The 26,115-nt window shown below is 42.4% G+C and overlaps 3 protein-coding genes across 3 annotated transcripts; 2 read left to right on the top strand and 1 right to left on the bottom strand.

The window, feature by feature from the left end:
• Nucleotides 1–5: 5 nt before the first annotated feature.
• On the top strand, nucleotides 6–4,057 carry LOC117746975 (BTB/POZ domain-containing protein 2-like). The gene is made up of 9 exons (XM_034556341.1): nucleotides 6–562; nucleotides 678–797; nucleotides 1,047–1,203; nucleotides 1,296–1,401; nucleotides 1,496–1,693; nucleotides 1,816–2,008; nucleotides 2,238–2,325; nucleotides 2,431–2,577; nucleotides 2,978–4,057. Exons 1-9 carry the CDS (start codon nucleotides 42–44, stop codon nucleotides 3,137–3,139), a joined length of 1,692 nt encoding a protein of 563 aa, XP_034412232.1. The 5' UTR covers nucleotides 6–41; the 3' UTR covers nucleotides 3,140–4,057.
• A 1,278-nt stretch (nucleotides 4,058–5,335) lies between these two features.
• Nucleotides 5,336–13,189, bottom strand: LOC117746451 (elongation factor 2). The gene is made up of 14 exons (XM_034555577.1): nucleotides 13,099–13,189; nucleotides 11,873–12,087; nucleotides 10,610–10,791; nucleotides 10,324–10,535; nucleotides 10,039–10,214; nucleotides 9,550–9,655; nucleotides 8,924–9,176; nucleotides 8,564–8,759; nucleotides 8,301–8,424; nucleotides 7,928–8,170; nucleotides 7,301–7,654; nucleotides 6,980–7,162; nucleotides 6,453–6,585; nucleotides 5,336–6,190 (listed from the first exon to the last, which is right to left on the bottom strand). The coding sequence occupies exons 1-14, from the start codon at nucleotides 13,099–13,101 to the stop codon at nucleotides 5,997–5,999; spliced, it is 2,574 nt and encodes an 857-aa protein (XP_034411468.1). The 5' UTR covers nucleotides 13,102–13,189; the 3' UTR covers nucleotides 5,336–5,996.
• A 5,802-nt stretch (nucleotides 13,190–18,991) lies between these two features.
• Nucleotides 18,992–25,546, top strand: LOC117746997 (cyclic AMP-responsive element-binding protein 3-like protein 3-B). Its single transcript, XM_034556365.1, has 10 exons — nucleotides 18,992–19,012; nucleotides 19,274–19,372; nucleotides 19,630–19,903; nucleotides 20,509–20,627; nucleotides 20,922–21,050; nucleotides 21,262–21,368; nucleotides 23,162–23,230; nucleotides 24,893–24,977; nucleotides 25,257–25,350; nucleotides 25,434–25,546. The coding sequence occupies exons 1-10, from the start codon at nucleotides 18,992–18,994 to the stop codon at nucleotides 25,544–25,546; spliced, it is 1,110 nt and encodes a 369-aa protein (XP_034412256.1).
• The last annotated feature ends 569 nt before the right edge of the window (nucleotides 25,547–26,115 follow it).

The raw sequence follows: 26,115 nt of genomic DNA on the forward strand, positions 1-26,115 counted from the left end.
AAGCGACGAAGAGGGTTGTTTACGCCTACACTCGGTTCAAGATGGCTGCTGGAGACAACAGCGGTAGGCCTCCTTGCCTAAATTTCTCCAGTCCGGGTCCTTTGGGAAACAGCCAGCCCAGCAACAGCGTGTTCTCCATGCCGGCGTCCAACGGCGGAGCGCTCGGTGCGGCCGGCGGAGCGCAGGGAGCAGCGAGGCGTCCCAACCCGCAGCTGGGGCCTGGCGGGGGAGACAGCAACGGCGTTTCGAGCGGAGCTCAGCCGACTGCGCAGAACTCCCTGCAGCAGTCCGCTGCGGCAGGTGCTGCGGCAGCCGGAGTAATGGCCACCCCGGCGTCCAACATGGCAACCACCGCAGCGTCAAACGCGTCGGCGTCGGGGGCACCGACCGCCACTCCGGCGGCTGCTTCTGTGCTGGTGTACCGAGAACCGGTGTACAACTGGCAGGCGACGAAGAGCACCGTGAAGGAGAGATTTGCTTTCCTCTTCAACAACGAAGTGCTCAGTGACGTTCATTTTTTGGTGGGCAAAGGAATGGGGGTTCAGAGGATACCTGCGCACAGGTAACGTTAAAATAAGACTGCCAGCAGCAGGGTTTTTGCAAAATATTAGCTAGCTAACTGTGAATCTGAAAAGAGAAACGACTGCTCTGCTGTTGCTGATTGTTGACGTTGTCAGGTTTGTTCTGGCTGTGGGGAGCGCAGTGTTTGATGCCATGTTCAACGGTGGGATGGCGACGACTTCAACGGAAATCGAGCTTCCTGACGTGGAGCCAGCTGCCTTTCTGGCCCTGCTAAAGTAAGGAGCGCGTGAGGGCGTGCCATTTAAACTGATGGTTTGGTGTCCTGAAAGTGGGCGTGTTTTTTATTTTATTTTTTTTCATCACAGCATTTTGGAAATAACAATTTGCGGTGAAATTACGCTCAGACAATACAACACTCAATTCTATATCCATTTATTATATGATTTAGAATTCATCAAACATACATGTCAATAAATTGGAATTTGAAATTGCAATGTCTGATAAAACTTGTGGGCCTACTGCAGGTTTCTCTACTCTGATGAAGTCCAGATTGGGCCTGAGACGGTGATGACCACACTATATACAGCTAAAAAGTACGCTGTGCCAGCACTGGAGGCTCACTGTGTGGAGTTCCTCAAGAAGAACCTGAGAGCAGACAACGCTTTCATGCTGCTCACACAGGTCTGCTTACCCCAGCAATGAATGTAGACCAGTTCTTGCACGTGACTTGATGTCAAATGTTTCTTTAATTGGTGGTGTATTAATCGTTTCAGGCACGGTTGTTTGATGAGCCGCAGCTTGCCAGCCTTTGTCTAGAGAACATTGATAAGAACACTGGAGATGCTCTCGCCGCTGAAGGCTTTACGGACGTAGATTTGGGTAATTGCATCTTGTGAATGTCATTATTGCCACATGTTGTTTTTCAGAATAACGGCCTAACTGACCATTGAGTTTTCACTTCTCCCTCTCTCAGATACATTGGTGGCAGTGTTGGAGAGGGATACTCTCGGGGTGAGGGAGGTGCGTTTGTTTGGCGCTTCGGTGCGCTGGGCAGAGGCCGAGGCTCACAGGCAGCAGCTCCAGCCCACACCCGAGAACAGACGCAAAGTGCTGGGCAAAGCTCTCACACTCATCCGCTTCCCTCTCATGACCATTGAGGAGTTTGCTGCAGGTGAACAGAAACACAATGCAACCAACTTTACATTCGGGACTGTTGTACTCTCTGCTAAAACACACACACACACGTCCTGTGTTTCTGAGCCTGATCCTCGGGTCCTGTCTTCGTCCCGTCAGGTCCAGCCCAGTCCAGTATTCTGACTGACAGAGAGGTGGTGAGTCTCTTCCTTCACTTCACCGTTAACCCGAAGCCTCGCGTTGAATTCATTGACCGGCCTCGCTGCTGCCTCCGCGGGAAGGAGTGCAACATCACACGCTTTGGACAGGTGGAGAGCCGCTGGGGTTACAGCGGGACAAGCGACCGCATACGGTGAGTGAGGAGCAGAGCAGTTTAAAAAGTGAATTACAGCGTACTCATTTGTTCTTACATTGAAGTTAGTGAGGTTATATTAATTTAAAAGCCATCAATGACTTTGTAAATATGTTGTTATTGTCTATGCCCATGATTTGATTGAGCATGCAGTACATGCATCACACAGTTAACTATTATATACGCTCGCCCCTCTTGATGTGTATTCCCGTTCTGTTTTCCCTCTCAGGTTCTCAGTAAACAGGCGGATATTTGTGGTTGGGTTCGGTCTCTACGGATCTATACACGGACCCACAGACTACCAAGTTAACATACAGGTGTGGACCCTGAACTCGTCACGAAGTTTGTCTCTTTTCTCTGTACGTTGTATGTATGTACTATAACATATTTTGGACGTTTGTTTCTGTTTTCTCTCAATGCAGATCATTCACACAGACAGCAACACAGTGCTGGGCCAGAATGATACAGGCTTCAGCTGTGATGGGTCAGCCAACACCTTCAGAGTCATGTTCAAAGAACCGGTGGAGATATTACCCAACGTCAACTACACTGCCTGTGCTACACTGAAGGTCTGTAAGCACTATGCTTTTTGGGAGCGCATTCCAGTCTGGGAAAAGATGCATGTTTTGTGTTTTTCCAGGGCTGCAACTTATTTACCCTCATCGTTTGGTCTTTAAAATGTCCAAATATTGTGAGACTGGTAATCACAGATTTGCACAGTTTTTATGGGGCTTTTCTTGCTTGACCAACATTGTATAAATCTAAATATATTAAAATATACTGTCATAAAAGATAAAGAAAACTGAGAAGCTTGTTAAATAATAGTAATGAAATAATCAGTTTTTTAGTTATCGATTAATTGACAAAGCATTTCAGCTATTGTTTCTTTTCCCCCGTTGTGTACTTTTTAGAATATCTAATCTGTCACTATGCAGCGTTGGCTTTACTCCATGTCCGTCTGTCTTGCAGGGCCCAGACTCTCATTACGGGACGAAGGGAATGCGGAAGGTAACACACGAGTCATCATCTACTGGCACAAAGACGTGTTTCACTTTCTGCTACGCGGCGGGCAACAACAACGGCACTTCTGTAGAGGACGGACAGATTCCTGAGGTCATCTTCTACACATAGTCACCTCTGACATTGCAAAGATCTTCCATCAAATGTGACGACATGACACCAGCGCGGGGGCCACACCTCAGCAGCCGTTCTGGGGACTAATCTCTCAGACATCATACTGTTCCCTCCATATAGTGCACTACTGTTGGCCACATGGGAAGACAAATAGCCAAAAAGCAATATAGGTCACTACATGGGGCGTAGCTTGTCATTTGAGACGCTGCCTCTCTTTATCAGCAGCTTCCTTTTATCCCTTTTGTGTTGTAGTGATGCCAGCCTCTGAGACAGGCATGACTGTTACCGACTCCACAAGGGAGGAAAAGAAGGAGGGAGGAGCCTCTCAGATCTTTCACAGTATCGATGTCACTGCTGTGGATTGACGGCATACAGCTTGACACTGAATTCTACTTAAGCTGTACGATTCCCCTTCCTGTACTCCACAGAATTAGTGCAAAGGAGTCGCAAACTGTATGAATGTACAGATCTGCCAAGACAAGATTCTCATCATCGCTCTGTACAGACCAGCATTTCACTCAATTCCACTTCAGCTGTAACTTCCATAGACCAGTAGACCTCTTAGTCTTCATAAACTCTTTGAACCAAACTTCATATTAATCTAAACAACATGATAATGGTAAGCAATTTCCAGGTTTCTACATAATATACAATCTGTGATATCTTGTGTCCTTGCTTGGTAGTTGCCTATTCCCAAGATACCTTGCACTTCTTGGCCTTGCATATGTTCATTTGGTTGTTCTATGGATGCACACTAATTCTTCAGATAAGTTTCTTTTTAGCTTTGTTTTAAAAAGTGTGGAAGGAAGAACTTTCCCTCTTGGTGTGGAATTTAAAGGGTTGTATATTAAAGTGTCATTTATTAACATTATATATGTAACTTGAAATAACTATTGATTAAAGCGTGAAGAAAGATGTTGTGTCGCTTGTGTTTTTGGAAAAGAACCCATTTTAGGAGTAACACTTAATCAGTAATAAAAACTATTCATTTTGGTGAAAGAAAATAAAGATTAAAAAAGTATAATGATCAACCGGTTATCTTAGATTAGCATAGAGTCCAGAAACAGCCCGGCTCTCTCCATCACCTTCCAGCACCTTTTAAAGCTCATAAACCAATGGCTTTTGTGTGGAACTTTTTATTATTTTTATATTCTTAATTGAATGAAATCAAGTACAACCCTGTGAATGAAATGGTACGAGGGGGTCCACAGTGCAGAAGTAATAGGAACAAAATTGCAAGAATATGAATCAATCATATAATTATACAACTTAAAACAATATAATCAAATAAAGCCATTACAAGTGATCCACTTATTTGCAGTCATTCAGCTTTCTTATTACACAATGTAATAGTCTTACAAGTACTGCTTATTTTCTATTGAAAACAAAAGGTTATGTTGCTGCTTATTTTCCATGTTTTGTGTATTAACCCAATATTTGCAGAAACTGGTTTCTGGTTGTTGCCTGAACATGTTTTTGTTGTTTTAACACAGTTTTTTGTACAAAGTTCACATTGTATTAACTGGTGAGCTCTAAATTGTGATACTGCTGGACAGGCTGGCTAGCTGTTTGTGTCACAGATGAAATAGGAAGATTTAGAAGAATGGTTTCTCAGTTTTAATTTCTTTGCAAAGCTAAGTTAACCGTCTGCTGGCTATGGTCTCAGGCTATGTTCACCATATAAATGTGAGAATGGTATTGATCTTCTCATTTAATTCACTGCCAAAAGCAAATAAGATATTTCCCAAAATGGTGAACTATTCCTTGAAGTCCACTAGAGAAATGGCCAGAGTCACACTTTCATCATGAGTTATTTATTTATTTATTATTTATTCATTTATTTTGCAGGGACAATGCACACCAATCAACAGTAGGACTGTAAGTGAGCCAGAGTTAGCCAGAGAGGCTAATTTCCATCTGCTGTCCCTGGCCAGATGTTTTTAAGGCAGCCTAAAATAACAAAATCTCAAAATAAAAATGGAAATAAAATTCATAGACAAACTGACAACAACATATAAACAAAACCAATACACAGCAAAAAGAAAGGGTACAGCAATAGACCAGAGACATAACGGGCTGCAGCATGAATCAGGCAGAACAAACCCAGCTACAATACAACATACACATAAAAAACAAATGCACATATAGCCGAAACAAGCATCAGGACAGAGAGCATATCAATGATTGCACACCTGATTGGCAACAAGCCATTCCTTCAGGTTATGCTTGAACGTTTTGTACGTGTTTTGTGCACGTATGTGTGGTGGCAGAGCATTCCACGAGTGACCTGCCTTCACAGAGAATGTAGATTTGCTAAACGAGCTTGACCTATATGAAATGACACAATCACCTCTTGTAGCAGATCTAGTGAGTCTGCTGCTTTCACTGCTTTGTTTAACAAATTCACTAAGTTGAATGTTTTTATTAATTACATCCACTAAACAGGTTCAATCCAGGGAGTTTGACTTCTGTAACTGTTTATTGTGGTTTAATCTGGCCATGATCCATTTAAATATGCATTATTGCAGTATCACAGTGCATTGTACAGGCCCATCCTGGAAGATGAAGGGGGAGGGGGATGGTGTGGAGGAATAGAAGAAACAAGGTATACAATTGCTATCCAATTGTTCCCCAAAACCCTCGCCCTAGGCACTTGGTGTACTGTAGCTGTGAAATGAAAAAAGCATCACTACTTCAACGAGCCTACAACAAAAGCTTAAAGCTTTGTTTCTGCTCCGAACTCAAAGTCAAAACAACTTGTGCGATGTATTTTTAAGCCTGTGCAAAGATTTTAAAGTGCCCACGGGGGAAGGTTTAGAGATTGATTTGGTATTAAATAATCCAGACTCAATGTTTACAACTTGTCCAAGTAGTTGTCGAGGGCAGGAATGCCCTCTTTCAGACCTTTGCGTTTCCTAATGTCAGCAACAATCTGGCAGGTTCTGGAGGTGGAGTCGCTGGGGTCTCCCTGAAGAATCTGCCAGTGGTCAAACACGCACTGAGGAAAGGCCTGGCCTCCAGTGTTGCTGCGCAGGTCAGCTGTGAACCCTGGAGGCAATACATATAAACACTCATGTTTAAATAGTAGAGTATTATTATCTGCCTATAATAACGACATAACGAGCTGAAACCAAATCAATATATTATATAAAAACTAAACCTTTTATTGCATTCCAAAAATTCATTACATTTGGGTGTAACTATTGAGAATCTAGTCGGATTCATACAGATTTATTCTGAAACTACGTAAGCGAGTATGAGATCCCACAAAGAAAGTCCTCATACAGCACAGGCTAGAACAGACACTCACCAAAGGACTCGTTGACGGGCAGGTAGGCTTTCACCACGAACATGGGAGTGCCAATCACTTGGGATTCCTCAAACACATGGCCTCGCTTCCTGTTCAGCACACCATAGATACCACCGACCACCTGCTCTGGGCACTGCACGGACAAGAAGCAGAGCAGTCAGACATGAAGTGTAAACTGGCGTCAGCGAATTGTCAAGCAGAGTTATGATTGTGATTTTTTCCACATTCAACGTTGTATACACAATCCCATAATGGTACATTCATTAATTAATTATCTGGCATTTTATGTTCCTGTTTTCCTTAAGTGCCTTAAAGGTCCTGCTTTCTACTTGCTGATCAGAACATAATCACATTAAGTCTGTGCAGATATAAATTAGAACAGAAACTTGAATGTTACAATAATATAAATAGATTTCCAAAACTGATTTGGGGTAATTTACAATTCCACCATTTCACAATGTTGTTTTAAACTTCGGAGGTAATCTGCCTCCACACACACACACACACACACACACACACACACACACCTGTATCTCCACCAGGTATATAGGCTCCATGAGTCGCGGCTGAGCACTGAGCTGGCAGGCGTACAGGACCCGACGAGCTGTGGGAATAATCTGTCCTCCACCACGGTGGATGGCGTCTGCGTGCAGTGTCACGTCATGGATGTCAAAGCGAATTGCCCGCATATTCTCCTCACACAGAGCACCCTGCATGATGATGTCAGAGACTGCAGCCTCACTAACTCAAGCACACACTTTTAAAAGAACACTATCACGACATTGTGTCTAATTACACAAGGCTAATCATTTTAAATGTACTTGCAGTCAAAGTTAACTGCTGCCCACCTCTTTAGTTGCCCACTGGAAACCAGCCACGACGCTATCCTTGATCTCGTTGAGGTACTGAACCCCCTTCGTCATGTCTATCAGCAGGTTGGCCCCGCTTCCGTCTGGGCCGAAGCACCAGATCTTCCTGGCCTCTGTCACCTCCCACTCATACTTGTCGGCGAGGTAACGGGCACGGGCCTTGAGCTCCTGGCGATGGCTGACTTCCCCCTTCTCGATATCTTCAGCCAGGCCGTCGGGGAAAGGGCGGGACTTCATGAAGAGACGATTGTGCTTGTTGGGGGACTTGGACAGACACATCTGATCTGATTCTTCCATCACCGTCTCTCTGTAAGACACGACTGGGTCTGATTTCTGGAACCAGATGAAGAATCTGGGAGTCAAAATCAAGTGTACGGGTGATGTTGCAACAAAGTAAGCAGCAACCGCATGCGCATTTGTTGTGTTTAATCTCCTAACATATGTCTAAGTGTTTCAGAAATAATCATTCTTGTTATTATCAAATTGGGACTTTTTTTGCTGTTATCATAAATATCTGAAGTCAAATGATACTTACGATATACATTCACACAGCTATGTAAAGCTCGTAAGTTTAATACAGAAACATCTTTGTTCTCCTTGTCTCACCTTCAGTGGAATGCAGGCGTGGTCTTCCTCCAGGTCCTTCAGGCAGATCTCCAGATGCAGCTCTCCCGCTCCAGCAATGATGTGCTCCCCAGACTCCTCGATGATGCACTGCACCATGGGGTCAGACTTGGCCAGACGCTTCAGTCCCTCCACCAGCTTGGGGAGGTCAGCGGGGTTCTTGGCCTCCACAGCAACTCTGACCACAGGGCTCACACTGAACTTCATCACCCTCAAGTTGTGGGCCTGCAGACAGAGCCAGAGTCACCGAGCTACAAGTGTTGTTGCCGACAGCAAGCAATAACTCAGTGTAAATAACTACTGCTCTACAATATTTAAGGGGGGGGGGGGGGGTGGGGGGGGGGGAATACGCTACTTGTTCAAAGGTGGTAATAGTCCCTGTCTTAACCAGGAACTGGTCTACTCCAACAAGACCCACGATGTTGCCACATGGGACATCTTCTATGGGCTCCACATACCGGCCCATCATCAGAACGGTCCTGGATGGGAAAGAACCAAATGGATATTAAAAAAGTTGCCAACAAAAACATGAAAATAAAGTGTGAGAAGACAAAACATTCATTTAAAACTAATTTTCTTTGCTTTTCTACCTTTTACTTTCCCCCCCAACCTGCTCACCTCTGGATGGGTTTGATGTAAAGGTCCTCCTTCTTGCCAGGGGTGAAGTTTGGCCCCATGATACGCACTTTCAGGCCAGTGGACACACAGCCAGAGAATACACGGCCAAATGCGTAGAAACGACCTTTGTCGTTGGTTGGGACCATCTTTGAAATGTACATGATCAGAGGAGCCTTAGGATCGCAGTTCTTAATCCCTGAGAAGACAGAAGAGATAGTACGACCTGAATATAGTAAAGCTAAAATACAGCTTATAAATTTGGTCAGTATTCTATGAAACCAAATCATTAAACGCTCCATCTCAAAGCATGTCTTCTCCAGAGTGTGAAGGTGTGTGGTGCTGTGAAAATATTCCACTGACCCATGGCGGCCTCGTCGTCCCCCGGCCCTTCATAGAGCAGCTCACAGCGGTATTTCTGTGCAGTGACGGGGGAGGGCAGGTGGATGGTGATCATCTGGAGCAGGGCCTCCCCAGCAGGCAGCCAACGACGCATCACAGCCTTCAGCAGGGGCTTCCCCTCTTTCGCCTTGTCCTCCGAGTCTAGTTTAACGTCCAGCTTCTCAATTAGTTTGGCTGTCTCGTCCTTCTTGAAATTCATGATGGCATCAAAAACCTAGACAGTGAGAAAGGGCAAAACGACAGCATCAAACTCCATCTTAAAGCCATCGCCTTGTAGTCGTTTTAAGTTTTTTTTTAAAACCCTAGTTTTTTGTTAGTAGAGAAATACTGATGAAAATCTGTGCAGTCTATGTGTTGCTTTCAGCCTCTTAATCTTAGTGTCCTCCTGGTTGTATGCCTTTTCTATCAACCACGTTTCATTTTGTTAACACTAAAAGGTGCTAAGGACATAGATGTAAAAATCGTACATGTAGGTGCTTTAAATATATTTTTTACTAATAGAGACGAGTGAAGGTCATCAGACAATTAAGGCCAGAATTACTCACGTAAACATATTAACTGTAGGTATATGTCACTTCTCCATTCACCTTAAAGATGGGGTCCAAAACGAGCTGGCTGAAGGTGCGGGGAAGTTTCTGTCCATCAGCACCGGTGGCAGTCTTACTGAACTTGCCGGCATTTGGATCAAAATATCTGTATATAAATTATTGCACAATATCATGACACTCAGATGATTGACATCTAGCTCATACTCCTTTTTAATTGTGCAATATATGCCAGTTATTATGAAAATGTCTTGGTGTGTGCAAGAAAATGTTAAAGAGCAATTTAACACCAGCTGAAAGTCTAGGTTTTGTTGACCTCTGGTGGGTTGATGTAGAAGTGCACCTCAGTGTGTGCTTTGTGCACGTGCATCACTGATGGCCGTGGTTACAGGTGCAACAGAGCACACTTCTGAGATAGAAGAAACTTTCAACTTTCAACCAGAGAGGGCAGTCAAAAGCTGCTTTTCAGCCTCATGTTAAGTTAATTTGTGAAGCATGTTTCAGTCCGGCCATGTTGATCATCAAGTTTACCTATCTCCCCACAGTTTCTTCATCATGTCCTCCACTTTCTTACACCTCGCTGCTGGTCCCAGTTGAGCATCTTTCGAAGTGAACTTCGCCACATACATCTCAGCAAACTGCTTTAAGGTGAAAGCCCAGCCGTGGAGGCCTGAGCCGAACCCAACTGTGCCAATAACAGGGTCAATCTGAGGGAAAAAAAGGTTCAGCATTCTCAGAAATCGCAGCTATAGTAAATGTATAGCAACATGTCGCGGCTATTATAGCATATCTTTGTATTCTGAGCCTCTGCCTCACCATGATGTTCCCCATGGGGCCCCCCTCATCCTCTCCATAGGTGGAGATAATGACGTTGACGTTCTCTACGATGCGCTGAAAAGTCTGGAAAAGTTCATCTGGCTCCAGCTGCAGCTCAAGCAGGGCCCGGTCCATCTTGTTCATCATCAGGACCGGCTTGATGCGCTCAGCGATGGCCTGCCGCAGCACGGTCTCTGTCTGCACACACACACCTGCCAGAGGACACAAACCGGTGAGCCTTTGTGAAGAGCGAGAGTGCGAGTGTGGGATGTGGAGGGATTATTACCCGAGACACAGTCCACCACTACCAGGGCTCCGTCAGTGACCCTGAGGGCCGCAGTGACCTCAGACGAGAAGTCAACGTGACCAGGAGAATCAATCAGGTTGATGAGGAAGCCGTTTCCGTCTTTACTGTGCTTGATAAACTCCATGTCGTAATCTCCAAGCTCATAGTACAAAGAGATGGCCCTGCGTAACAGAGGGAACAGGAAAAGGCTTGTTCACTGTTCACCTATCACTACCTACGACTACTAACTACAATAAATGTAAAGACCTGGGTGAATGAAATGAAGTTCAATTAAATTAAATTCAACTGAATTTCTAAGTCATCCCAATACTGATGGTCCCCTAACTTAAACGAGGCAGACATGCTGAGTGGAGACTTTCCAGTTGACTGGAATGATTTCAGTGAATATTAAATTTTTTAGACTTTTGAGAATGCACCTTCTCTGCTACGCATCTTTGAACACGACATTTAAATAAAGGAAGTGAACAATCCTAAGGATGCTAAAAATGGGACTTGGTTCGAATAAGGATTTCCTGGTACAAACTTGTGTTCTGCCTTTAAAAAGTTATTGCTATTGTTATTGATAGTTCTAATAATTATATTAACAACCTGCAAAGAAACACTATGAATCAACCTTGTATGCACTTTGGCCGAGTCCAAAGGAATGAGAAAATAGAAATGGTGGCCATGTAAAGGTTCAAATATGAGACCTGACTCTGTGGGAGCCTTTAAGTATTTCTTGTGAATAACTAAGTTGAGCTACAAACTCCATGTTCAACTCGGATGTGTGTTTCTCCACCGGAACACATAACAACATTACAAAACCTTTTTTCTCAATCATCTTGAATGATGTGATCCTAAACAAATTATTTCAACTGAGAGATTTCTGTCTGCGTTCTTTTCTTTGTGCTCGTTGCGCTTGTTTTAAATGCTCAGGGCTCAGTTGGAATAATATGACGTCATTTCTTTGCATTAATCCAAATTCGGACACATTTGAAACAAGACCTGATGACAGTATTGGGTTGTTGCCTTCTGTTGACAGTTGATCTGTTTAACCTGCACCCACACAGTCCTTATTTTGAGGTTTTGAGGGTCAAATCTAATTAGATAGTATGTGTCTTACCCCAAATTTTACTTTAATTGTTGCTTTTTTAGTCATGTATATTTGATGTATTAGAGATATACATACAAGCTTCACAACATTGAATAGGTTGCACCAAAAAAGCAGAGCTGTTTCTAAAGCCACTTCTCTGAACCACATACGTTGATTTGATGGTGATGCAGCGCTCCTGCTCGTCTTTGCGCGTGTCTGTAAAACGTGTCTCTCCGGCACGGGATGAAGCAATGATCCCCGCCTTAGACACCAGCGAGTCCGTCAGAGTGGACTTCCCATGATCCACGTGGGCAATCACAGAAATGTTCCTGATGTTGGACTTCTTGTCCATGATGGCACGGATCTGATCCACAGTGAAGTTCACCTGGTGGGGGTTAAGTTCGGGGGTCACATTCATCCATTTACAACCAGCAGAGGTTCATCGTATTCATCAGATTATATGTATCTATGTACACTACCAGATCCCTGCAGACGTTCCAAGTTATTAAAAGAAAGAAACTTGAAACTGACTACAAGGAAGGAGGGTGGGCACTGCATCAATACTTCTGGTTCCTAATCAAGCAACATCAGCAATGACAGAGTCACCATGCTGCAGCTGACTGGGCCGAGCGGAACCATTTCACGAGGGAACGGCATATCCCAATTTCATACCTTGAATTATCCTTGAATTATTCAGATTTAAGTGATTGTACATGTTAAATTTTATTTAAAGCAATATATGTTGCTCATGCTCAATCCTCTGAGATCACACATACAAGACAAGGGAGGCCTACAATGTAGTAATGCAACGTAAGTATGCATTAAGAAGAGACTACGGCATTTTTTAAAGATGACAAAGGCTTTTAAAGAGATGTTTGTTGAATAGGGAAATCACATTTTCACTGCAAGCCTATCTGGGCTTCAGTATCATTAATTTATTTGTTAATATGAAAAGATAAGCAGCATTATTTAACACAATGTCTAGTATGTAAAATTCCTACTCCATGTAATAATTATAGAAATAGGAAGTTTTGAGAGATTCCCAGACATAATAAAAAGCAGTCATGCTCCAGCTGCAGCTTGATATTAAAGGATGTTCTACGGATGTCACAGTGAGGCAGAGCGGACCATGCAAGTGAAGGCCCTGCTGCCTTATCAGCTGACTGCAGCTGCGTATGTTTACACAGACCAGCTGCAGAGCCTTTCTATGACCACATAACGCCCCCAGAGCATCGGCATCCTTTTCACACACACCCGACTCAGCTTCATTGCAGCTTGTTGCACCGAGTCCATTGCAAACTATACATTAAGGTTTGCTGGCATTGGGCGCTTTAAACCTGCCACAAATATATTAAAGACACAATCATCTGCGAATATTTGCCCAATATTTACTCACCATTTTGTCTGCAGATAGTTGGTCTTTGCGTGTAACGGTTTATTAACACTGCCTCGGAGGACCGGCAGTCCCACTGTGGACAGGAGTGACGCTGCTGCTGCTGCTGCTGCGGATGATGCGGAGCAGTTCAATACAGCGGCTCCAGCAGCAGGGGGCGCTGCTGCTCAACAGTCGGGTCCTATTCCAGTCTGGATTCAATTCTGTTTATTTTGTATATCCCAATATCACAAATTACAAATTTGCCTCAGAGGGCTTTACAATCTGTACACATACGACATCCCTGTCCCAGGACCTCACATCGAATCAGGAAAAACTCCCAAAAATAACCTTTCACAGGGAAAAAAGGGAAGAAACTTTCAGGAGAGCAACAGAGGAGGATCCCTGTTGCTCTCCTGAAGCAATAGATGTCATGTGTACAGAATGAACAGCATTACAGAGTTACATAAACACATTACATGAATATGACAATGTATGAATGGACCTCCACAATCCATGAAACAGAAGGAGGTAGAGAGAAGGGGGGACGGGGCGCATCAGCCGGGCCAAGGCAGGAGGCATTAGACACCGCCAGGTCCAATGGACCCTATGAGATGTGAAGTCACAAAGACTCCGGGGAGGAAGCAGAGTTAGTAAGGTACTGATGTGCTGCTGTCTGGGTTTAGGTGTGTTCCTGCGTGAGAAAGAAAAATAACATCACCATGTATTTTGTGTGTTTTAATTACATTTTGTGCGAGTGTATATTATTTTGAATCATGGGGCCCTACAAAAGCAAAAAGAAAATTTGAATTTCACTTGAGTCAAAAGCTAAAATGGCAGTTAGATTACTGTTAAACGTTACTCTGCTAAACCTTTGTATCAGGACCAATTTAGCTCTCAGATCTCTATTAGTGAATTAAACTACGTGATAACAAACCAACTTAACAGAATATTAGTGCATCAAATTGCAATTATTTAAATGACAAGAAATGGCTAGCTTAAGCTAATCAAGTGTTGGGGTCTTTTGCTGGAGCAATGTGTTTAGCTGTTCTGTAACTGCACAATTAACACGTTTTCCAAATATTGTAATTGAGTGTTGACCATAGGTTAATCATTTGGTCAGGTTTGTCTCAGGTATCCATTTTAACCGATTACTTGATGATTAGAAAAGTGATATTACATTTGAAATTTCCAAACAGTACATATAGGAGTCAGTTGAAAGGAATTGTCACTCTTGACGAGCTTTAACAATATTTAATGCTCCACTTCCGAGATTCAGGACGAACCTGCTGAGAACAAATGTCTTGGCCATGATCTTCATCACTGGGACATGCCGGGTATCACTCTTGTACGCCGACACTTGCCTGTGACTCAGTTGGCGTTCAAGCAATCAGTACAGAGCTATCCAGAGGGATCCATTCCTTCTGAGTACACAACTCACTTAATGGGTTTATAATCAAAGAGACATTTGTGAGACAGTCGTCTTTTTTCTACTGCAAAATTGCAACCTTGGGAGCCAGAAGAAGGGCCATTTTGTGACCTCGATTTTAATGGTTTATGCTCTTTATTGTGGTTATTTTAGAACATGTCAGATTCCGCCTTTCAGTCAACTATGCGGGTCTATTTCCATCATCTTGTCAGCTTCATCTCTAAAGGTGTGACTTTTAAATAAAGTGGCAAGATATTCACTTACACTCATGAATGATATACACATATAGAAAAAGGTATCTCTACTTATAAAATCCTATGTAGGAAAATGTGTAACTGTTAACAGTGTTGATGTAATTAGGTATTTACATTCATTAGATTACTGTTTTGTAATCCTAATAAAGACATTGAGCAAAGTGATCATCCTGTTCACATGATTGTCTTTGTGTTGATGACATTTTAGCAGGTAAGACATACCTACCACTTGCTGTTTGGTATGTCTTTGCCTTTAATAAAGAGGGCACACAGCTTTTCTTATTGGAAAATATGGATCCTCTGTGAGCAAAGCCACGGCTGCACTGTTTCAGGATGTTGCAGCAGTCTTCCACCAGCTGAGGGCAGAGCAGGGCAAAACATCTTAGGATGGTTGACAGAATCTGGATTGGGACAAAATAATGAGAACAGAATGAGGAAAAAGCCGAGTGATTGAATCCATGCTATGTTGAACCTGTTATAAGAACATGCACACGCGTGTTTGCAGAGGGTAGTGAGATGTGTCCTGTTACCATAGTAGACTCAACATGCTCAGAGGAGAGATGTTCTCCTGCATTGAAAAATCCAATTTTCAATTATGTACCATAACAGGCATAATGGGCCCCGACGAGAGCAGATGAGTATCTCGCATGATAGTTTGTTGTAGTGGACGTTTTTGAAATAACGATAGACAAGACACAACAATATTGTAAACGGGAACATTTCACAAAAAGCATCTGTTTGAATGGGCATGTTTCTTTCAACAGAAGAAACATGATTACCAATAAATTGATTTTTGTCCAGACGCTTTTCAGTTATTTTTAAGAAGGCAAGGGTTTAATTTGTCCTATGAATTTAACAAGCTATATGCTGGAGGAGGACACACACTAGCGAAATGTATTTTTCATACCTTTTCATTAATTTCGCAAATATAAAACATTAACCCATTATTAACCATGGTACAGGTAACACAAATAAAATCTCTACAACCTTTATGAACACCAGGGAGGCAAGATATTAAAGTTTCTGGTGAGAGCCAAAAAAACAATTTATTTTCAGTAGCACTGTTTGCTGTGCCATGTTTCCACCAAGAGAGGTGATGCTAACAGTGATGCTTGGTGCGAATGCAGCCTGCTGTCACTCAATGATTACTTTGCTTTAAAAAATAGTAACATTGCCAAACATTTCTTCCTATATTTTTTGAACAGCTGGTGTGGACTGTTGCTGCTTCAAGTGGAAACAAGCATTCGGAATAATCAAGGGGAGAAATCTGAATCTGAAATCTGCTCCCATTTCTTGTCACAAAAAAAAAGAATTGGCTCCTACACTTAACAGAAGAAGATTAGAAGATTAGACTACAAATAATGAATACCAATTGAAATTATAGGATTAGATAATCAAATGTATGTTAATATATTTCACCACTGAACACGGGAATCGTTTAAATATTGGATCCCATGCTGATCGCATATTTGGACTCTTTAAAGAAATGTGAAAGCTGACCAACAACTGAAAGAAATCCCAATCCTGTAGTCGAGAAACCACCTGGACACGTGTAGAGAGGAATTTAAGGAGAAACGTCTGGACAGGGAGGCCATTATCTCGAGTTTATGATGTCATGATGTCTAGAATGATGGGTAATGAAAATGTGCTGAGTTGCCAAATTGTTTTGAGGCGCGTTTAATCTTAATCTGGTTTTACCAGTTAAGAAGTGCTCCAAACCCGAACAACCAATTTCACTCCACACTGCACAGAATTGCTTTTGTTTCTCTTATTTATAAGTTGCAGCTAGTGAATCATTTTGTGCACATCAGAGTTATCACTGATAAGAGCCATCCAACATGCCATCTGTATTCTTAGAGCACAGTCTCTGCCTCTCTGTCCAAACAATATAAAAAACAGTTCTCATCTCAGTAGCTGTGACTTTTCTTTACCCGTCAGATTCAGCAGCTTGGTGGTGATTTTATGGTACATTTCTTATTATTTGGTGAATCACTTCCAGAAATGTTGAATATGTCTCCTTTGGTCCTCACTATACCTGTAATAGGATGCAACTCTTCTTGACCCTAAGTCACGTGCATCGAAAATGGACACAATAACATAGATTGCCAGTGCGATATCTGCAATCTACAATAACACAGCAATTATCTGTAGGCCCTACTGAGCTGAAAACTATTATTGATATCCAGTGATGGGCTGAACCTGTCCTTCTTAGATCATATCTGCATGTACTTTGAAACTCTCTAATCTAAGAAAGAACAACAATAAAGATAGCGGAGCTCCGGTCCAATGCAATTACACTTATTACAGTACTGATAATCCTGGGCTCTCTGTCATAGAATATTGGAGTTTAATGCCACACATATATATTTAAGGCAAGACTGAGAAATGTTGATGACTCGGGGTTCATGCAGGGGCCACAGTGCATGGCGAATTATTGTTGTTTTATAAAATATCAATGGATCCTAACTCACAATGGCTCCACAAGGCTTGAATTTACTAATCTTGAACCTTATCCTGGTATATTATCACCGTATGTATTCATTGTTTTATTGTTAGAGCCCACCTGAGCTGTAAAATGAATATCCGTCTCCACAAAGGGTTGAAATCGAACTCTTAAGAGCTGCTTCACAGTTTGATTTATTCAAATTGTGTTGTGCCTGACACATAATCAGAAAAGATGAGAAACAAATAATTCCTTCCACGTTTTATAGTTCATATAGAAACTCTTTCTGTCCTCCCCACTCTGAACCTTTTGAGCAGATTAGGGGACAATGTTTCTGAGAAAATGAACTTTAAAAAATAAGTAAATATATTAATGTCTTTTAACTGGCGGAATGAAGGTAAAAATGTCAAAAGAAATCATCTGAAGAGAACATTTAATTCAATTGTTTGAGCTACCTTATCTACATATGAGGCTGAGGCTCTTTCCCCATAGCTGCAACACTTGAAGCCGAGAGAGTGATGGAAGGATTGTGCTGATGATATTACTTCTGGAAACTAGACGACAAACTATTGATTGCACTTTTTCGAGTATAAGTATAAAAGCTCTGCCACTGAAAGAATATCGTCCCCACTATGATAATAGTTCAATACGTCTTCACAAGTGTGCATGTTCCTCCTGTATTACTGCTCGGAGGACACGTTACGTAATTTCTTAGCTTTATGATGTGCTTCGAAATAGGACGAAACAGATGCTCCTAATTATAGCAATAAAGATAAGCAACAGTGAGGCACGGGGAGGTTGTTCTGTTGTAATAAAACAGACATAAATTGTCATTGTTCAACTTTGTCAATAGATTTAAACGGCACAGCAGCGAGTCTCTCTTTGAAAGACACAAAGAAACTGTGGAAAGGGTATTTTTTTAAAATCCACTGACCAATTTGGAGTTGATCTAAATATAATTTAGAGTGAGTCAGTTTTGTAAAAGTTTGGTTAGTGTGAAAGAGCAGTTGTTGTCAACGTTGTAGAGATATTTCAGTCAAAACCACTAATGTCAACGTCGTGGTGCCGTGAGATTAAAAGCCGTGGTCACCAACGTCAGTGTGAACCATGAATGTCTGTCCCAAAAATCAATCTTTGTGAAATGGCAGAAATGTTTTCTCTTAATTATCTCATGACCCACTGTCATGTGACAGTGAAGATATTTACAAAATGATATTCCTAATAATCGTTGAAATATACGCAGTCAGTTTGATTTCAAGACAAAGTTAACTGATGAGGGAAGAAAATAGCAGACCGTTTTTGTTTGTACTACCACCCTGAGTGAGGGATCAGGCAATAATCTCATCAAATAAATCAGTTTTCTACTAAATCAGTTTTCTACTGACAGATTAAGTCTACTGACACCTTCTGCCTTTGAAAGGAATACAACAAGAAGCTCTAAATCAACCATGTGCAACAACAAATGAATGTGAAACTACACCGGGAATCAAATCCTTATCATGTTGACATCAACAGGTCACCTGTGAGCTACTCTGAGTAGTTCATCTGCCAGGAAGCCTTGTCTTTGTGCTGATTGGCTCAGCTGTCTGCTAGAGACTTGATTGGTCAGTGATAAGCTGGGTTCGGAGAATACAGTTGTGTGATATGGCCTTTCAACTTTGTCCCTTTCAGCAGGCTCAGGCATTCATACAAGACATCCACTCCACAGAGAGGAACGTATTGGTCTGTGTTTTAATTCCTGCCGGGTAGTTTCACTGTAATCTCATCAGCTGCTGCTTTAATGTTGGAATTATGACACTGAATACAGACACGGTAAGACACATTTGTTATCGGACCACAGGATGCAACTGTGTGTGTAAGAGATGGATTCAGACTGAGTGTGCTTAAAAAAGAGTTTTAAAGAAAGTTAAATGTATATTAACTTGAGGAGTCTTTGTCCGAGGTCAGCGTGGGACAACTGAAGGGTTGAGTCGTGTTTTTAAAAACAAGCAGTCGGAGACACGGCTTTACTTCTAAGAAACTGAGGATCATCAGCATGTTAAACTCGATGCTCAGAGTAGTCCTTTGTTTCAGGTGCATAGTGGGATGGACTTCATTGACCTCTTGCTCAAGAACCCGGACGAAACCACCGGTTGCCACAGCAACAAACTATGTACTATCACAATTCATGAAGTGAGTGCGGCGGTAATTCTGCAGTTTGCAACGAGGCTCATGTGTTACTGAGCGCATTCAGTTTCATTGTGTTTCCAACTGTGACTGACAACAATGAGGCAAAGAGTCACGGGCCGATGGGAAATGAATGGCTGGTGTTTTGGATGTCTTGTCTGTGCTTGTGTGTGGGAATATGACTATTTGATTAAGCCTATAGGCCTAAGTCTATTTAGCGGTGATGGTGGATGATGCCTACATACTGTCCTCGTCCACCTCAGACCCTGAGCCACAAAAGAACGGCTGCTAATGACTTCCTGGATGTCCTGCTGGGTGGGAACAACTCCTCCTCCGCTCCAGCATCCCCGCTGTGGTCACCCGGCACCACTGACAGCGGCATCAATGAGGACGCACCGGCGGACCCCAGAGACAGCCACCGCCCGCCCTTCAGCTCAGTTTTTACAGGCTTTGACACGCAGTCTTTCCCTCAGCTCCCACTTCCAGAAAACCAGCCCCCGCCGCATGAAAGAACGTCTGACGTTTCCATTGATCTAGGTAAGACAAGAGGTGAAAAGAAAAATGATAGAATTATAAACCTTTATAGTGGTGAAAAAAACACTGTGATAGAGCTGTGAAACAGTAGATTGTTTCAATAGTGAGCACAAATGTCATGTTGAGACTAAAAACTAGAAGGACAATGTGAACCAGAGCACTGGACAGTCAGACTGCAATATCCTTGGTGTGAGATGTATCCTTTTGATTTTCTGTTGCAGAATAATGAGAGCTCTTATCTGAGGCTTTTGACAGTACAGGCTCTTTTCAGAGAAACAATCATTTGTTTTTCCCATTTCTGAGTATACATAAAAGAGTAAAAGGTGCAATTCATCGCCTGGGGAAATTGTCTTTTTAGTGCTCTTTTGAAATATGGTCCTCTTTCGCATTGCTGATTATTTACCCCCTCAGTGCCACAAAATATATCGAATACAGAGAAAAGTGTGACATATATTCTGTAAAATGTTTTGTTGAAGAACAGCTGGGTGCCGCAATCTCTGATCATCAGGGAAAAGGGCTTCAACAAAAATATGGTGTGTTTTGTTTGAATGGCATATGAGGGCAATTCTGTGACATTTACTGGTGAGTTTAACTGGTTCAATCTGCAGGCTGGAAGTCTGATGACCTCCAAGAGCCGTTTGACATTGCACACTACCTCACCACGAACCAGACCTCCAGTCAGACTCTCACAGTCAAGGACCTGCTGCTTTCCAGTCCGGGACAGAACGTAAGGAGAGAAGAGTGGAATATTGTGGAATACCAGCGGGGCTATTAAATAAAAAGAATTCAGTCTCCGGGCTCTGAATGAATGAAATATGAACTGACTGTACAGTCCACTACTTCTCTGTATAATTTGACCAGAGACATTTTTCGAGATGACCTGTGCGACTCTGAGAGCAAGCATTCACCCTTTTACACAAAAATAAACAGAATTTTATGAACCGGTCCACTTCCTGCAGTGCCTTCTTTAAGTAAACAGAGAGTCCATTTAACTGGAGTATTCTGTCCATCTGGTTTCCAGGCGCAGCAAATCCCCCAGCATTCCTCACAGGAGCTTGTTCTTAATGAGGAGGAGAAGAAGCTCCTGGTTAAAGAAGGGGTGCACTTACCCAACAAACTGCCCCTGTCCAAGGTACACGAGCACACTCACGCATGTAGGCCAGACGTCTTCACGCACCATACACATTCACCGCCTCCTCTCTCTCTGCACATGCATGCATCACAATCTAAATCTGTATCCCCAGTCACACAACCTCTCTCTGCCAGTTGTCCCCCCAGCAACCCAGTTTTCTCTCACTTACCCGTTCCTTCTCCCTTCTCTCTTGTCCCCATCCTTCTATGTGTTTGATCCCTCTGACAAGTTTGAAGAGAGGGTTTTGAAGAAGATCCGGCGGAAAATCCGCAACAAGCACTCGGCTCAAGAAAGTCGGAAGAAGAAGAGAGAATACGTTGATAGTCTGGAGGGAAGGTAGGAGCCGGCTGCACTCGGCATCCTCACTTCACAAGACATAATGTCTGCGTGCATTGGCCTTGGACCGTTAAGCCTTTATCGTGGTGATTTGTTGTGCTCTGAAGCACCTGTGTTGAACCTGTTCTGTCAGGCACGTAATGAGCTTTAACCAACTGCTGCATGGATGGGAACATTTTAAAGAAAACTATCCACAATCATTATTGATGCTCAGACTTCATGAAAGCTTTTTTCTTTTGTGTCACTCAAGTCTTTCCTATACAAAAAAAGCATCTCAACATCACAGGAAATTCATAGCAACAGAAGTGGTTTGTTTGGAATAAAAAACATCGAGCTGAATTGCGACAGCTGTCACGACTGAGCAAACAAACAAAGACAACATGTAAATATGTTGTCTGTTTGTTTTTCACAAGAAAAGAGCTTCACAGAGCTGTACCCAAAACATAAAAGAAATAAGAGATATCCCTGATGTCGGCAAAAGTTAAACACAAGGATCCTGCAGATTTTTACTCTAACTATCCACTGATATTTTGAATAATTTACATTGTTAATTAATTCTGAGCTGTAAAGATACACTTCTACAACAAAACTGCAGATTTTTCCAGAATAAACAATCACAAATGTATTAAATCAGGCTATTTTGATGGCAAATGAAAGTACTATGAGAGTATGATGAGTGTTGCAGCTGGGGGGATTAAGCGGTAGTTGAAAATGCTATGTAAAGATGTAGCATCTCATAATAGGAGCTGGAGGTTTTGCCAAGATGGAGCTCAGTTTACTGCGCCTCATCCTCCTACTCTACCTCCAGGCTGTGAAGAATCACCAAATGAGCTTTTGTCCCCACATTTTGTAATCCTGCCTTCCTCCCCCATGTTGGCTCTTCCTCCTCATCACACCTCCGCAAACCATGCAGAGTGGTAGAGCTTGTAGTTTGCTTCGTATCGTCCCCACATGACTGTGTGTCAGATCCCTCCAGGTCTATTCATCAGTCTCCCTGGGGTATTTGTAGGAATGCTTGCTCTTACTAATGCTGATCTTCAAAATGATTGCGCCACTAAACTCTAAACCATCAGTGATTCACTTCAGAATAGCTGAATCATCTGAGACAGTGTGGAGTTGTCAGGACCACAATTTAATGGGAAATCAGAGATGTAGAGAGGAGAATAGATTGAGAGTTTCTGTGACCAACGAGTGGTAATCGATAAACCAAGAAACCATGTTGTTTTCCACCTGAATCAATAAAGATGCAATTTAATCAGATCTGAAGTCTGACAACAGTTTGTGTGTTTCAAACGTCTGTCAAACTGAATGGTGGAGCCTGAACAAATGTTTGTGCATACAACCATTTAGAAACCTTATTAACCAAATGGGAGCTTTGCATATCTGATCGTGCGTGATATCGATATTGCATTCAACCACAAGCTCTGTTGCCTCTGTATAACAAAAGTGTCACGATAAGATTATCGCTCCAGTGTGCAGAGTCATCATTTCTTGATAATCAAGCAAGCTACAAGTCGAGCACATCAACACGGTGTCAATATCAGTTGTGGTTCAGCTCAGTCATTGGGCCATAATCGAGCATGACTCATATAGACTAAAATAAATGAGCCACAGCAGAAGAAGAAGGAGGATTCACTGAATTACAGAATGGGGTGCAAGATAACACTCAGCAGACGGATATTGGCAAAGAGAGAAACAAATGGAGACACAAAACAACATCACATCACAGTATTATATGATACCCTTATTTCCTAATTGTATCTATATTTCCCCTCTTTCTTCGCTTTCTGTAGGATGTCTGCATGTGGTGCTCACAACCTCAAGCTGCAGAGAAAGATGCAGCAGCTGGAGGAGACCAATAAGTGAGTCTTCAAATAAGCCAACGGGGGCTGCAACTAACTTTCTTGTTACTTTCAATTGGGTTTTTCAGAAAGTAATGGGGAAATGCCCATGACAATTTGCCCCAAATTACATCTTCAGGTTGCTTGTTTTATCTGACCAACAGTACAGAACCAAATATATGCAGTTTACCGTGATTTAGAAGAGAGAATATCATGTAAGTTGGTTCCAAACGAACACACTGCCATCTGAAATAATTAACTATACTGGCAGATATCCTCAGCTATAGCTTATTAATTCGGCATTATAATGCTCCTCGGTTTGGTTAATTTTGCAGACTCTAGCTGACTTGTTGTAAAATGGAATTAAATGACCCCATTAAAGTCTAAATAGGCTGTTGATGGTTAGATGATATGGTGCTGAAGCACTGAATCAGAAATTGAATGTCCCGGGCAAAAAGAAAGCAATGAAATAATGGATCAATTGTATGAGTCATGTGTCTCTTTTCTACCTTTGTTGTGTTGGCAACTGTGGCTCAGTGGTAGGGTTGTTCTTCAATCAGAGGATCGGCGGGTTGATCCCTGGCTCCGCTAGTCCACGTATGAATGTACAAGTCCATTTACCAATTACCGTGTGTTATACGTCTGTCAGTGTTCAATGATGTTGATTCTGTCCCTGGACCCTCCCGCCTACCCAGTAATATTTGTGAAATAGGATATCTGCGCAAAATATATGCTTTTCCTGCAGTTCCTGCAAGTCCTCTCCGCCTGTCTGCGTGTCTCAGCTGCACTGGGGCCGAATCGTTTTGGCCCACAAGAGACAGGTCTAAGAAGCAGCTTCGCCAATTACTGATTAAAGATATAAATGAGTGATATACAATTTAGACAATCCGTGTCCTAAAGTAGGTTCAGTTTTGGGTCATCTGGCCCAAAAGCTGGGCGCTCTCGTCAGGCGCCTTTTTTTTTTAACGACATGAAACGGCCAGCGCGAGCACTTCTCTTTAATATATAAACATGTTCTATTATATATATATGTGATTTATATTACACAATATTTATATGTTATTATAATATATTTATGGAATGTATATTGTATATTTAGATGGTATTTATATATCATATTATACAGAATATTATTATATGATATATATATATATATATATATATATATATATATATATATATTAATATACTGAATTGTATGAATGAGATGTCCTTATTATGTCAGTGTTGGAATAAATGTTAAATATTTAACTACAAAGTAGAAATGCGTGTTTGATACTTTGTTTGCATTGAATCATACTGGGATGTTTGCTGAAGTTGATTAGATGGCCCTACCAAACACAAGTTCCACCACTGCTGACAACCCAGAAAACGTTTAACTTATTTAAAATTAGGATGGAGGAGGCTGAGTGTAAAATTGCCAAAGTATTAAGCCCGTCCAATTTATAAAGCACACGGCATTCTCTGACTGCTTCCTGAGCGCATTATGCTGCCTTCTTCCTGATGCTGGCAGAGTGCTGCGGCGAATTGAAACCAAACGTGAAAAGAGACCACGGACCTGCACTTCACCAGATGCGGCTCTTCTTCTAGTTGTTTTAGTTGCCAGTGAAAAATAACACCTGTGGGCCCTCATGTACAAATGCTACAGTCTCTTTCTTCTTCCTCTTTGCATTTGCTTTGCAGGGATCTGCTGGAGCAGCTCAGCCGGCTACAGGCTCTCCTCCCGAACAGCTCCAGCAAAACAAGGCACAGAGGGACCTGTCTCCTGGTGAGAAACACAACTCGACATTGATTTACACCATTGACTGCATAATCTGCAACAAGTGACTAAAGGTATGGATATACAATAGACACTACAGTGCCAGAGCACATCATTAAACCATTGCCTGTGCTCCACTGTTGACTACTTCTTTGATTACCTTTGAGGTTTTAGTTTATCTTTTGTGCAAAATGGCATGTAGGTTATGCCTAAAATCTCCATTTCTTTCTGTCATTTCTCTTTGGCCTCTGTCTTCGGCCTGTTTTTGTCCTACTTTTGTGTGTTCAGGTTTTGCTCCTCTCCTTCTCCCTGCTCATTTCCTCAAATCTTCAGCCAGACCCCTACAGCCAACCCAGCCAGGGAGAGTACACACAGACCAAAGGTGTGTAGATATCAACACACTTTCTCTTTTATAACACACACAAACATACCCTCACTCCTCTCCACCACGTCTCTGCCCCTCAGTGCCGTCCCGCACCCTGCAGTCGATGGATGAAGTGGGAGACGTCGCTCCTGTTCCTCTCTTCTCCATTTCCAGAGGCTTCGAGGCTCTGTGTTGGCTGATGGAGAAGCTCTGACCCTGGACATATCTCCCCGTGGTAGACTTCCCATCCTCTCACCACCAGGATTGCAGGCAATCACTGATCTCCTTGGGACCCCCAAAAGAAAGACGTAGCAAAGGAAAGCAGGCTTGCTTGCAGGCGCAGCATCCAAATGAACAATTTTGATCGCTTTTCAAAATCTGTTTCTTACTCCAGAGACTGAGAGTGAAGTGTTAAGGTGTGTTTGCCGTCCACTCCTCCCCATACAAGCTGCTGGTTCAAAGATTTAACTGAAATTCACTCACTCAGATGGAGGTCAGTGAGGAGGTCATCCAAACATATGTAATCGTTCATGTTGCTTTGGAAAACGGAGCCTCAGGGACCTGGTGGTGCATGTATTATATGTAAATGCTGCAAACGCTGTATTTTATTATTTACTTTGAAAGTATATGTTAGGAAAAATATTTATCAAAAAAGATTTGCACTTTGTAATAGTTTAGTTTGCAATGCTGACAACAGCACAACATAATTAAAATGTTTACTTGAGTGATTTATGGAAGCCCCTGCAGGGATTTGTTTCTCTCAGTAATGTGTCTCATTTGGAA

This window comes from Cyclopterus lumpus, chromosome 17 (genome assembly GCF_009769545.1).
Source record: "Cyclopterus lumpus isolate fCycLum1 chromosome 17, fCycLum1.pri, whole genome shotgun sequence".
NCBI classification, from domain to species: Eukaryota; Metazoa; Chordata; class Actinopteri; order Perciformes; family Cyclopteridae; genus Cyclopterus; species Cyclopterus lumpus.

Coding starts and splice junctions, on each gene's coding strand:
- LOC117746997 (XM_034556365.1), top strand. CDS start 18,992: ATGACACTGAATACAGACACG. Junction 21,051..21,261: donor AGGTACACGAGCACACTCAC/GCATGTAGGCCA, acceptor CCCTCTGACAAG/TTTGAAGAGAGGGTTTTGAA. Junction 21,369..23,161: donor GTTGATAGTCTGGAGGGAAG/GTAGGAGCCGGC, acceptor CGCTTTCTGTAG/GATGTCTGCATGTGGTGCTC.
- LOC117746451 (XM_034555577.1), bottom strand. Junction 10,792..11,872: donor TGCATCACCATCAAATCAAC/GTATGTGGTTCA, acceptor TCTGTTACGCAG/GGCCATCTCTTTGTACTATG. Junction 9,656..10,038: donor AAGAAACTGTGGGGAGATAG/GTAAACTTGATG, acceptor ATTTATATACAG/ATATTTTGATCCAAATGCCG.
- LOC117746975 (XM_034556341.1), top strand. CDS start 42: ATGGCTGCTGGAGACAACAGCGGTAGGCCTCCTTGCCTAAATTTCTCC. Junction 798..1,046: donor GCCTTTCTGGCCCTGCTAAA/GTAAGGAGCGCG, acceptor GGCCTACTGCAG/GTTTCTCTACTCTGATGAAG. Junction 1,402..1,495: donor CTTTACGGACGTAGATTTGG/GTAATTGCATCT, acceptor TCCCTCTCTCAG/ATACATTGGTGGCAGTGTTG.